Source organism: Anarrhichthys ocellatus, unplaced genomic scaffold (genome assembly GCF_004355925.1).
Source record: "Anarrhichthys ocellatus isolate YVR2014 unplaced genomic scaffold, GSC_Weel_1.0 scaffold18, whole genome shotgun sequence".
Lineage (NCBI taxonomy): Eukaryota > Metazoa > Chordata > Actinopteri > Perciformes > Anarhichadidae > Anarrhichthys > Anarrhichthys ocellatus.
Genome location: NW_022280048.1, coordinates 16,881 through 30,807, shown reverse-complemented (window position 1 = coordinate 30,807; position 13,927 = coordinate 16,881). Strand labels below are relative to the sequence as shown.

At 42.7% G+C, this 13,927-nt stretch overlaps 1 protein-coding gene across 1 annotated transcript in view; it reads left to right on the top strand.

Annotated features, from left to right (window-relative positions):
• Positions 1–12,131, top strand: part of rtn4rl1a (reticulon 4 receptor-like 1a) — a 70,881-nt gene extending 58,750 nt beyond the window's left edge. Inside the window, exons 2-3 of the mRNA XM_031856896.1 lie at positions 8,850–9,304; positions 10,274–12,131. Coding sequence (XP_031712756.1) covers positions 8,850–9,304; positions 10,274–11,173 — 1,355 coding nt within the window. The 3' untranslated portion in view covers positions 11,174–12,131. The remainder of the gene's footprint in view (positions 1–8,849; positions 9,305–10,273) is intronic.
• The last annotated feature ends 1,796 nt before the right edge of the window (positions 12,132–13,927 follow it).

Sequence of the window (13,927 nt, the reverse complement as noted above, 5' to 3'; positions counted from 1 at the left end):
TTGGATTTGCAACCCTTCATCTCGTTTGCCTTCTGCCTCCTTCCTCTTCTCTTCTCCCTTTTCTTGAATGTGTGTGTGTCTGATTTACAAGTGTAATCCCCGAGCATGACGGAAATGTCTCGCTCCGAGTGCATCAAAAACAAATACTGTGCAAACGAGGTGCAAGAGCGCAGACAGTCGCTGCCATGAAAGATTTATGCAATAATAAGTCCTGATGTACTTTTAGCAGCCTTTGTAATAGAGACAGATGGGAAACTAAATGAACAACAGGGAGGAGAGCGGAGGAGGGTGACAAAGGGTGATTCATACCTACAGTATAAAGGCGAGAGCAGGGAATGATGTAGTCACAAGAAGAGCAAGAGAGAGTTCCTTGTGCTGAGGGGAATTGGAAAAAACAGCTAGGAAACCGCTGGCCTGCCATGCTGCACTTTCCCTTCCTCTTCTCGTCGGCTTGTTGGACAGCCTCATTTCTCCCTGCTCTCCACTGAGAGTATCTGCCAAAGAGCGTTCCAGATTCAGTCATGGCAAGACACAGGAGGCCAACCAGCACCGTAACCACAACTGCTGCAGTTTGTGTGTGGATGTACACACACACACACACACACTCCACAGATGTTAAAACCATACACAAACGTTCATACACACCTTCTCAGCAGACACAGACGCCTTCTGCCAGATCAGGGTCAGTCAGCTGTGAAAATCCTGTGATTTAGCTCCATTGGGGCTGTGTGTGTGTGTGTGTGTGTGTGTGTGTGTGTGTGTGTGTGTGTGTTTGGGTGTCTCTTTGCATCTGCATTTAGGCCTGCAAGCTTGTGTGTTATTGTTCGGACTAGTGCATGTCTCATACGTTTTCAGTATGCTCATTGTTATCACCTACTTGCTTATTTTCAAAGAAATGATTTATGTTCCCACGCACCCAAACATTTTGTTTTCTGCAGCGCATGGGCATCTGATCGTGAACCACCGTATATCTAAGTAAATAAGCAGTTGCACCTGGATTTTAGTTTTCTTCACTTTTTTTAATGATCAAGTGCTCCCCAAGTGCAGTGTGCACAGTGTTTCAAAGTAGAGTAAGGGGTGCGTGGGTCTCGGCCTTCCATGTCCTTGCGTGCCTGAATGCATTGGTGTTTGATGCCCGAGGAGGGGGTGGCACACTTCCTCATCGAAGTCTGACCGTGGCCCCTGTTTCCCACTGACACATGTCACCGTGTCGGTCCGCGTTGTCGTGGTTTCAGTGAGGCAGGACGAGACAGAGAACAGCAGCAGCACTACTGTACTCCTGCTGCCGTCTTTCCTCCACTAATAGGCAGGAGTTAAATAGGGAAAGCTGTGACCTGCATCATCTGATTATGCATGTGGAGAGAGTGCATATGGGAGGGAGGGGTGGGCAAAGTTTTTCTGAGTATAATAAGAGCTTGATTAGTGTTGAGATAAGCTTACCCTTTAAATGGCCCAATTACTGTATGCAAAGAGGGTAGAGGTTATTTTTGAATTTTCTCTCTCTCACAATGTCTCTGCTTCTCTCCCATACACACACACACACACACACACACACACACATGTATACGGTCCCCCTGATCAGAGTAGACTTTGTGAATGTTTTTAATTAGCAAGCATGTTGTGTGCTGGACAGCTGTCACTGCGCCGGGCCAGAGGCCACAGCAGATAATCCGACCAGGTGTTGTCATGCGGGGGAGAATAGACCACACAGGACCGGTCCAGCGCTAATTGTAAAATACCTAGATACCTTGGGAAATGGTTTTTAAGCAGGCCTTCTCGTATTTGTTAAACAGGCGAGGCACTACGTAAGGTGCTTCATGATAATGAACATCGATTTTTCTTTCAAATTTAAGCACTTTGCTTCCCTGCTGGACAGAGGCAGACAACACCGCTGTGCTGGGGATCCTGAGGTTAAAGCGTCCTATTATTATACAAGATTAGAAAGGAACATAGCTGGTGATTTGCATGCTTTAGTGCATTAACAATGGTTATTTTTAAAGTACTAGACTGCAGGCTTTTAGATCTCATCATCTCGAGGCAGCCACCGATGTACATGCTATAGACATTAACTCGCTTGAGATGGGTTGTCCATAGTGAGCACTTCATTGGCATTTACCTAAATACTGTATATTCACGAGCAAGGACCGTTTTGAAAAGTATCACATCAGTTTGATTGTTTGTTTAGCACGTACCTCATCCTGCTTGAGACAGTTAAGGACACACTAATGGAAAAATATGTTCAATACAAGTGCTCTGACCATTTTGGGATGTGTATCTTGAATATGATTGACCTTCAAGTCATGTCCCAACGGTGTTACTACCCCAACACAAGCAGTCAGACAGGATCAAGGATCAGGACTAGGACCTAGCTCAGGTTTGTTTCAAGAAATCAATCGTCACTCCTACTAGGAGTGACGATTTCATTTCATTTTTCTGTTTGGGGTCACAAAAGTGTGACTTTAAATTAAAGAAAATTTCAAGACTACGAAATAGTTATTCCAAGGCCACAGAGGATCAGTGGTGCAGAGCCGGCAATATTGACCTGGTTTGTCTCTAATATGAAGATGGATGTAATGGTTATGTATTACATGAGGGGAGGATTATATAGTGCAGAGATATTTCAGCTGTGTCTTTGAGGCAATGACGCCATTTAAATCTCTCATTAACTCTGCCAGAGATTTATCACCATTTGAATGAGCAACACTAAATGATCTTTGGGATTATGCTAAGCTAAATCAACCACCAACAAGAGAGGAGCAGCATCTATATCGAGTGTCTGAGATAGCCGTCGTCCCTCCTGCACCCTGTCTCATTCTCTACCTCCTCATTTTTGTAAATTTCACTCTTATTCCTCTCCTTTTTCACTCCGTTTTGCTCCTGCTTCTTGAATTTATTGGTATTTTTTCAGGTGAAACCCTGCTACTGCTGCTTAATTACGGTTGATTATCTGTGTCTGTATGTGGGTGTATGGGCCTGCGGCCTGCGTGCACGTGTGCGCGCGCGCACCTGGATGCACAAGAAAATACATGTGATTCAGTGTGACTAAATGGGTTTTTTCTTCTCTCTGCAACTTGAGTATGCGTGTGTGTTAATCAATTTGCAAGTGTTTCTCTGACTCACCTCACAGAAGGTCGTAGAATTAGTTGGCAATTCATCGGAAGTCACAGCTGTGTTCTGTGCAGAGCAGACAGACGTTTAGACACCAACATATATAATGGTCTACGCCTGGCACAAGATCCCTGTCACCCCCATCATCCTTTATAAGCTACAGTCTCACTGCTCTGCTCTCTTTCCCTCCCACACCGCCACGCTGTGCCTCTCTCCCCTTGCCTCTGCTTTCATGTATAAGAGCTCCTCATTCTTTTTGAGTTTGATATTCCCCCCCCCTCCCTCTGGCTCTCCTCCTCTCCTTTTCCCTCCCGCCCTCACATTCCCCGCTCTGTTACTTTTTCCCTTATGTTTACCAGAATGAGTGGCAGGTGTCTCTCCTCCAGATGCCAAGTTGTAGTTGGGAGGCAGTTGCGATGATGGCCTGACAAGCAGCATGTGGATGTGCTTCTTCTTTTTTTTTCTGGTGTGTGTGTGCGCATTATGCCTGGTGTGGGGTGATGGGACAGAGGAGAGAGATGACTCTTGTAATTGAACCCCGGCTGTGCCTGATGAAGCTTTCAGCTAATATCTATCCGGGGAGGCTTAGGTGAGAATTTAGACAAACAACCAGCGGGAAACAGATGCAGAGGCAGAGAGAGCAAAGAGAGAAAATGAGAGCGAGAGAGAGAGTTGTGATTAAAAAGGCATCGCTTGCTGAAATGGACAATTACTGGTGTAAAGTGAAAGCCATGCCTACCAACCCAGAGGACAAAAGGACATCTTCACCAGTGGGATTATGATCCAATCAAGCTGGAATTTCAACAGCAAAACATATTTGATGATGTGGTGTAGTAGACAGTACTCTGTCACTTTTCTATCTGTAGGCTACTGACTGAAGTTTACTGTAATTTCCTAAAATTTTGTTGAGGTATTTTATGCATATTAGATGAGCAGGAAAGAACATATTTTCTAGGCTACCCTTTTCCCATAAATCTCCTTTAGCATTTTATTTTTTTATTGTAAGGCATTTTGCAACTTTTTTTTTTAGAAATTAAGTTATTATTTGTATTGTGTTTGAGTAATGTAATTGGCAAACGATTTAGCACAAGCAAACATTAAAATGCGCTCCACCCTTGTTCAACAGAGCACCTGATTAGACTAAATCCCTAAAATTATTTCACTCTTAATAAGGTAGTAGGTATCAAATGAGCTATAAAACATTACACCCCTCACCAGAGATTCATAGCGGGCCAAACCACTTTTTTCCTATTTAACAGCAGTACATGGGAATATGCCTCACGAAGAATTACTGGTAAAACATATCTTTATGTACCTGGAGTCTCCTTACTGGGAGGTCTGACGCTTGGCTTAATGCCAGCTTGATACATCAGCTAATTGCTGTTTTGCAATTAGCTGTCTATTGTTATGTATTGCAGACTGCACGATTGCTGTGGAGCTTAACAGTTGAAAATCTACAGCGGTAAATCCAAAGATTTGAAAACATGGTGTCAAGAATTTGTTGTTGATACAGGATTGGAGATTTTTTCCTCACTGGTGCTGCGAGCAATCCATTTTAAAAACAACTTATGTATTATCTACACGCTTATAGAACTTTGAACTGGAATTTTTTTTTTCTCGTTTGCTCCATCAAATGCAGACTAACACTATAAGTTAATAAAAACAATGCCATCTGAAATGATAACATGTTTGAACGACTGGATGCTAATGGGGGATTTGCTGCCCCCAGTGTCACAGCCATACGGTATCACATTCTGCAGCTGTAATATTTGATACAATCACATCCATCTCTCAATCTACATTTTAAAACACCCACAAGGGCAAGCAGAAATGTAAACACGTCTGCACACATTTCCCTCAGATGGGCTCAAATGTACAGTATACACACACAACTACGGACACTATATTGCACAGTGAAAAGCAGAATCATTTGGAGGATATAATTGGAAAGAATAGAAGAGGCAATGCAGAGGAAGAAGGAAGTCAGATATAACGTGATGATGATGAAAATACAAAAAAATAAAGAAAGACTGCAGGGGTAAACAGAAGGCAACGACGAATCAAAAGCAATTGGAAATGCAAACTAACACCAGAAGCACTATCACAAGTACGTGTCAAGCAGACTTATACTGTTGAAAAATGAATGGGACCAGTGGGAACACCGTATTGGTGAGTTTAACAATGTAAACTCACACTACCAGCTGATAAATGACAATTGTCATCTGTGACGTTGTTGAGGTTTGAACAAAAGGAAAATTGCTTAATTCTCATTTATCGAAACCCTTTGTAGTCCCATGTAGAGCGTACTTCACCAAGACATGAAGACCTTAAGATATACGTACACAAAGAGCTAAATGTCATGGTCATGTCAACTTATACAATAAAACGTAAAAGTTTAAAGGAACTAATGAAACCTCAACCCAAGACAATACAGTTTTGTCAAGCGATTCTCAAAAAGAAACACAAAGACACAAGGATACAAAGTCACAGATACATGCACATACAGTCCAAGATTCTCTATAACACAGTACACATTTTTCCGCATATATTAAGTAGCAAATAGCAGCTTTATAAGCTATTAACAGATATAGCATGCGGGGCGGAGCAGCACATGAAGATAAAGCTGTTGTGGCGGAAGGAGGCAGAGAAGCATGAAGCAAAGGGCAACACAAATGAACAAATAAAGTAGAGAAGAGGAGAAAAAATCATTTTGATTACCCTTAGGGACTGAATACACACTGTATGTAACAGCTTACAGTATATAACGTTTGACCAATCAATGCTATAGGCAGACTGTGAGAAAAAAATTAATCAGTATGAAACAGATAACAGTCAAATAAGGAGGTGAAATGGCAGAGAGTACAGGTCCAGGTGGAGGAAAACAAATCAATCTCTTTGTATTTATCCAAAAGAAAAGGAAGGGTAACAAGTTAACCTCTATGATCTATAATATGAAATGCGTTTCATGAGTGTAAGAAAGACAGACAGACAGCAGATGATGGAGAGATAAACAGTGCATGCACATACACACTGCACAAACTGTATCTGAAGATTGTGTGATTGTGTGTGTGTGTGTGTGTGTGTGAGCGAGTAAAAGAAACCCCTTTTAAGATTTCAATAAACTAATGGTAACATTCAATGTTGGAGGAAGTACTCTGATCTCTACTTCTAGCAAAAGTAACAATAGTATCGTGTAAAATACTAATAAAAGTACAAAAGTTTTAGCGTCATATAAGAAGGGTACCAAAATGAAACATGGTCATTATGCAGAATGGTCCATTCCAACATAATATAATTATATTGTTGGATTATAATTATTGATGCATAAAGTGATGAACACATATCACTTTAATGTTGCAGCTTGTAATGGTTCATGTAGAGTTCATTTTAATGACTTTATATATTGCTGGGCAGTTATATCTATAATAACAGATAATAAAAAATGTTTAATTTCCTGCAGGAATAGAATATATTCATAGTGTTATGAGTTGTTAAACATGGAAACAAATATTACTCCAACTGTTAATTAGCAGCTAGTTAACGATTTAAGTTTGACGAAATGACAAATTGGCACACTGTATAATAATAATATGTCAATGATAATTTATGAAGAACAAATTATTTTTTTCATATTTGTATTCATTTGTTGTTATCAATAACAGAGTCTGCAGCCATGCTAGCAGCTCTGAGAGACTACTGTATACTAACTATCGGTGCTGCAACCTAAATGCTAACCTCCGCATGCTAATTAGTGCTAATTACAGGCTTCATTTTGCAGGTATTTGGTCATAAACCCAAATACTGGTCAGATAGTATTAGTACTGATCCCCTGACCTCTATAGCTAGATAGAAGTCAGGAGATCAGCAAAGTGTTACAGTTCATCCTATGGGGGACATGAATACCTGTACTCAATGACTCTAATCCATGCAGTAGTTATAATAGAAATGTAATTGAATACCCCCGTCCTACATGATGAGAAGTGTTTGCTTCATAAATTGATGATGAATTGTGTATTACTATTAATGATTAAATAGTAAAAAACATGAGTAAAATGCACAAATAATTAAGTTGTTGTTGCAGACATCGTTTTTTCACTCACTGATCAATTTTGATATTTTTGGATATACTTTACTTCTATAACGTCTTTTTGTGCAAAGAAACCATCCGAAATACACATTCCGGTTTAATGTTTCCCATTTGCATCTGTAGATTTCTCCTGAATTCACCAAAAGGTCATCTTAGATAATGCCTCATTTGCATATTTCAGAAAACTTGTCGAACAAAAATAATTGTCTTAAACTGGGAAAGTTTCACGGTGAAATCTATTTGTAAAAAAATCCTGTTTCCCCTGTTCCTGGGGAGTCTCCCTTTAACCATCTTTATTTATAAATGTTAATTCATACAGTATTAAAGAGGACTGCATTGATTTGTTGTTGGTACCACAGGACAGAAGACTGTCTCCTATGAGGACAGCTGGGATTTTTGTTATGAAAAGTTCAGCCTTGTCAAATACAACAGACACTGCTCTCACAATATGTTCCAGATAAAAGGTCACATATACAGAGTATACAGAGAGACATGAGGACAAACACATACGTACCTGTGTGTCTGTGGTTATGCACAGAGCTATATAGACACATAATACGGCTCTGTCCTCTGCTGACATTTCCGAACATGTTGTTCTGTACAGAGCCGTAGCGTCCTGGACAACCTGACATCTGCCTATCACATCTGTCCATGTCACTGACACACACAAACACTAAAGGCTGTACACATGTCAGCACATGATGTTCATATTGTATCGTAACCCTCTCCGTCCAGTAATCACTCCCCCGGATCAGCACGTCTCCGTCCTCATCTCCTTTAGCCCTTTCTTTTTTTCTGTTTTCCTTTTACTTCTCTGGCCACACAATACATCAAACACTGGAGTGATCCAATGCAGGAAAAAAAAAAAAAAAAAAAAGGAAAGAGATGAGGAGAGTCTGAAAACAAAAAGTAATATCCACTTCACAGGCATGCTGCAGATGATTCCCGCTTCATCCTCCATCTCCTCCCCTTTCTCGCTTTCCCTTATTGTGGGAATGTATTACAGGTGAGGTGCGTGTTCACTTGTAATTAAGAGAAACATCGATTTTTCTGTCGCCTTTCGAGGATAACCAAAAGATAGAACGCTGCGCGGCGCTTGATAAGATGTTGTCTGTGCGCTGCATCGTCAAGATTGGTCCCAGGAACACAAAGAAAATGTGACAATCAAAACAAAATTATAATAATAATAATGACTGCGCACACACACTGCTCCAAAAATAGTTCCTTTTTAAGCGTGTGTGTGGTGGTGAAGGCGTCTCTTAGTATTAAGGATTTTCAAGGTTTTTGCTAAACGTGAAAAAACGGTCCCCTGAGTTTGGATTTGAGATGAAGATGAAGATAACAGTGAAGGGTGGGCAAGGTTAAGGCTTAGGGTAAACAGTTTGGGAATAGAAATATGGGCTCACAAAACAATACATGAATGTTTGTGTGTGTACATGTGTGTTTGTAATTTGTCTGCGCTGAACCATGCCCATTGTTGTCCTTGTAAACTGAGAGCAATGAGTGTTCCATTGAGGATGTGTCTGATAACAGGAGCTCTGCTGTACGACTCCAATTAATTCTGCTCGTCTTTTTCTCATGCTCTCTTTCCGTTCATCTCTTTCCTTTTTTTTTTTTTTTTTTTTTTTAATTCTCCTCTCCTCTCCTCTCTCAGGTTATGGTGGAGTGGAGTTACTGTTGGTGCTGTGTGGCCTGGATCTCTCTCTGCCCTGCCCTCGCCACTGCATCTGCTACACCTCACCTAGCACCGTCTCCTGCCAGGCCCACAACTTCCATGCCGTGCCGGAGGGCATCCCTGCCCAGAGCGAGCGCGTCTTCCTGCAGAACAACAAGATCCAGCGGCTGCTCCGCGGCCACTTCTCGCCCACCACCACCATGTTGTGGCTTTACTCCAACAACATCTCCTACATACAACCCTCCACATTGCATGGCTTCGACCGCTTGGAGGAGCTCGACCTTGGGGACAACCGGCACCTGCAGGCTGTTGCTTCAGACACCTTCCAGGGCCTGGGGAGGCTACACGCCCTGCACCTATACCACTGTGGCCTGATCACCCTGCCTGCAGGCATCTTCGCGGGCCTCAATAGTCTCCAGTATCTCTACCTACAGGTACATAGATAACAGCCGGCGTTTATCTCTACTGTGCTTTACATCTGCCACCAGAATCTGATTATGGTGTAATCTGTCCATCAGCCTGGCTCAGCACTTACCGCATATTCTGATTTATTTCAATTGGACAGTGATCAAATGCTAGCCGTTATCTTGAGTACAGAGAAAATAGCACAAAGCAGTTCTTACATACATAACCTACAGCATAGCTTCTGGGATAAACTGCTGATAGCAGCACAGGAATGGAAATGCAGGATTGGGTATACGATTTCATAATTTACATTGTGGGTTTATGAGGAGAAAAGACTCTACTATAAGGATCTCCTCTCCATATCATTGATGGGAAAATCGATTCATATCGACACTGAGTGAATGGGGTGAAGTTACAGCTTGGATAGCATACGTCATCAGCTTGTCAAATGTACAGTTTGTGTGTGTGTGTGTGTGTGTGTGTGTGTGTGTAAGAGTACCACGAACATTTCCAACGGGCCTCCCTTCCTTTAACAGAGTCCTCGACCTCAAACGCACCACTCAAAGGGCAAAGAAAATCCTTTCTGAGCCCTCTTATACCGCTCACCACTTTTTCAGCTACTGCCCTACAGTCGTACAGATCATTCTGCATCAAAAAAGGATACAGACTTTTAATTCCTTGCATAGCCCGGCTATTACCTGCACTTGATGTGCTTTGTTAATGTGTTATGTGCAATAAGGCAAACCTATTCTTTGTGTTGTATAACGTATGTATGTAATACTGTACAGAACTGAGCTAAAATCTGTGCAAGAACCGACTACTGCTGAAATTAATGTACAGTAGGATAAGAATGTTTTTCCAATAACAATATATCATAATGCAGCGAATGTATCTTAAATTACTCATACAGTATCAAAGTGGTGTTCAATGCACTGCACCCCATTTTAAACTTCTGTTTGTTTGTTTTTACCTTCCATCCTTCCCCTACATCCTGGCAGGACAACCAGTTGGAGTTCCTAGAGGACGATCTGTTCATCGACCTTCTGAACCTCAGTCATCTCTTCCTGCATGGCAATAAACTATGGAGCCTTCGCCAGAACACTTTCCGTGGTCTGGGGGTCTTAGACCGCCTGCTTCTGCACCAGAACCGAATCCAGTGGGTTGACCGCCAAGCTTTCCATGACCTGCGGCGCCTCACCACCCTGTACCTGTTTAATAACTCCCTCACTGAGCTATCCGGATCCTGCTTGACTCTACTGCCGGCCCTGGAGTACCTACGACTGAACGACAACCCGTGGGAGTGTGACTGCAAGGCGCTGTCAATTTGGGATTGGCTGCGTAGGTTCAGAGGCTCCACCTCAACTCTGATGTGCGTTTCACCACCAGAGCTGGCAGAGAAGGACCTGAAAACGCTGAAGAAAGAGGACCTGCCCAGTTGCCTGCCAGCAGAGGGTCATGCACACGGGGCCCCTGGTGGGGAGATGGAGCATGGAGATTCTTTGAACCACCTGAATCGTCACAGAAACCATCACACCCATCATCAGCGGCCGTACTTGCCCCACGGTGATCAGTACAGCTTGCCTTCACCCTCGCCCCTGCCGCGGCCACCCAAGGGGGGTCGCAGAAACTGTACCCGTCGGGGCCGCAAGGGAAAAGGGGGGCCGAATGAGGTGCAGGTACTGCGGGAGGGGGGTGAGAAAGACTATACTCCAGATGGAGGTAAATACGATCTGTCTGGAACTGCAAGGAGGAAGAACAAGTGCATCCCCAGAACTTCTGTTGGCCCACCGAGTGGAGTCCAGAGAGCCAATAATAACGCTGGGTCACACTTTGCAGATTATACCTTCAGTTTACTAACAGCTCTGCTGCTGTCACTCATCTCTGTCATCCTACGCTGAGACAGGAAACGGCCACTTTTGCGCTGGTGATCCAACCTTATGATTCATTCTCCTGAACCACCCTGTCCTGGCTCTTTCAATGAGGCATGTGTGCATAACTGTGAGTGTGTACATGACTGTGTAAAAAGAACATTATCAAATATCTACTGTAAAGGTATCCCTGCTGTATTAAGGCAGGAATCTTTATGACTCATAATCGAAACATGGGAAAACAGGGAAAACAATTTAACCTATTGCTTTGATGATGTCACCCAGGGAAACATCAGGAAAACGTAACATTTTGTCTCTGTGGCATCGATTGCTTCGCTAGATCCACGCTCTAATGAAAAAAATGTACAGCCACATAAAATAACAAGCCAATGACTCATTCAAGTAACAGCGAGGAAACAAAAAAAAAAGCACAATATGGATCAAAACAGTTCAAGGCTCTGACTCTATGTCATTCATAACTGTCACACTGCTCACTCAACAGCACCTTAAGATCCAGAAGCAAGTTACTGCACGACACCAGTGGCAGTAAAGTGAATCATCGTACTGCCATAGCAGTAATAACTGGAATCACTGTATATCTAGTAATAAAGGGATTTTACTTGCATGTCTCACAGGAAGGTGAACCCACTTTGATTCACATCTTTAGTCTAAACTCACTAAAACACCACTGGTGTTGTGACGCATTTACATAACTGACAATTCTTCAAACTAGTCCTAGTTAAAAGGTGTCCTTTGTCCTTGCAACACATCTCCTTAAAAGCCATTCAGAACCAACCTTTCATTGTAAAGAGCCAACCGGTCACAGTCAGTGTAAATGAGTGAGTGAAAGAATGTCTGTATAACTGTTTGTATTGTGTGAGTTTGTGTCTACTTAAAAAATACAACAAAAAACACTAAAGCCATGCGGGTAGAACGACAATAGATAAGAACGCCTCATGAGAGCCAGTGGCCAAGAAGGACAAACTATGAAGGTACGGGACGGCTTCATTCACTCTTCAACCTCACTGGCTACAAAACGGAGGCTTCAACGAGCCTGAAAGGTCAACACATGCAGGCCAAGGGAAAACCAGAACCTGGCTCACAGAACGTCTGACTTCCAGTACTTTTGCTCTGTAATGCTGTGGAGGCTAATGAAAAAAATATATCCTTCAAGTACAGATGATTCAATCTAAATAGTCACAGGAATGTTTCAAACGCTGGGGGGAAAAAAATGGCCCTACAATCAGGGAGGAGTGATAACCACCACAACATACATCCTGCAATGGTTTAAACTACTGCACAACAAAAAGCAGCTCAGAATATGTGATGATCACCACAGGGCAAAGGGACTGACAAACTCCTGCTGCACTCCTGTCCTCGTCCTCTCTGGTGTGTTTAATGTGCTCCGAAGCAGGCGGACTCGGCAATCTGTAAGCACCGAGCGGAGAGTTGGATATTAATGCTGCTACATCCGAGAAGGCCGCCACTTTCTGAGGCTCCTTCAGGAAATAACAAGGACAGGGAGGACCACGGGACACGGTGTTCTGTATGAACCGGAGCGGTTCAAGCACACACACACACAACCCTAACGAAGCCCGATCACCTTCACAGCCTTCCTGTCACACTGCAAACTACTAACCCCGGTTAGTCCGGGGATTTTCAAATCCCACAGCAGAGCACCACAGGTTATGACTTCAGACCTGAACTATTTCAGAGTCCTTCACTTAAAAGTCTCAAGTGCACAACTACAATAGGTGAAACCTGTATAGATACACACGGGCCATCCGGGTACCTTAACTAGCCAGTAATGCTAAAAGTCTTTATTTCTTTTAGCATTACACAGTTATAAATTCTATTTTAAGAAGGAGCTGCCCTTGTATGCAAAATATGACTACACTAAAAAGCTAAAATCATGGCATGCTGACAAAAAGCACAAGAGGTTATCAGTACGGTTTGCCGGCGACCTAAACACACGTGGTTTGGAGGGGAATCGGAGAGCAGGGGCCACATTTGTACCCTGCTTGTATGCGTCTCCTGCTGAGCCCCGCCTTTTTATGTCTATCTATCTAAATGTTGGGGACGAACAGAAGCCTGTCACTGGTGTCATTCTTCTGACATGTAGGATTAGAGACCCCCCTCTGGTGAACTTGTTTGTGCTGCTGTGAACCCAGAGGTGATGTAAATTGTGTCTGTTTATTCCTGTGAGGATGATTTTCTTTTCTTTTTGTAAAAAAAAAAAAAAAAAAAAAGGGGGAAACTCTCCGCTGTGTCTCGGTAGTTCCCTAAAAAAATAAACATGGAAGCCAGGAGCTGGAACTTTATTTTTTATTAAATAAGATTATTATCATTATTTCATTTTTTGTATTGTTTTGCTGACTCATTCAAGATACGGTACACTAACACAACACTGCCCCCCTCCTGATCCTCCTCTCTGCTTTTCTATCCCCCCTATTCATCCCTCTGTCTTTCCCTCCCCTCCCTCCCTCCCTGCTTGCATTTCTCTCCCTCCTGCTCCACCTTCTCCTCTCCTTTCTCTTCCATCCTCGTTGCTCCCTCCTTCTATCTCCTTATTCTTTTTCTCTCTCCTCTCTTCCTTTGTGCAGCACAAATGTTTTGTATGTGGTTATCAAACAATGCCAGACTCAAAAGCTGTTTATAAATAACATTAAACAGAAAGTGTCCTCAAATGGCTGAGGTGGTCTGTGTTTGTTTGCCTCGCTTTAGTAACATGCACATCTGTGTGTGTGTGTGTGTGTGTGTGTGTGTGTGTGTGTGTGTGTGTGT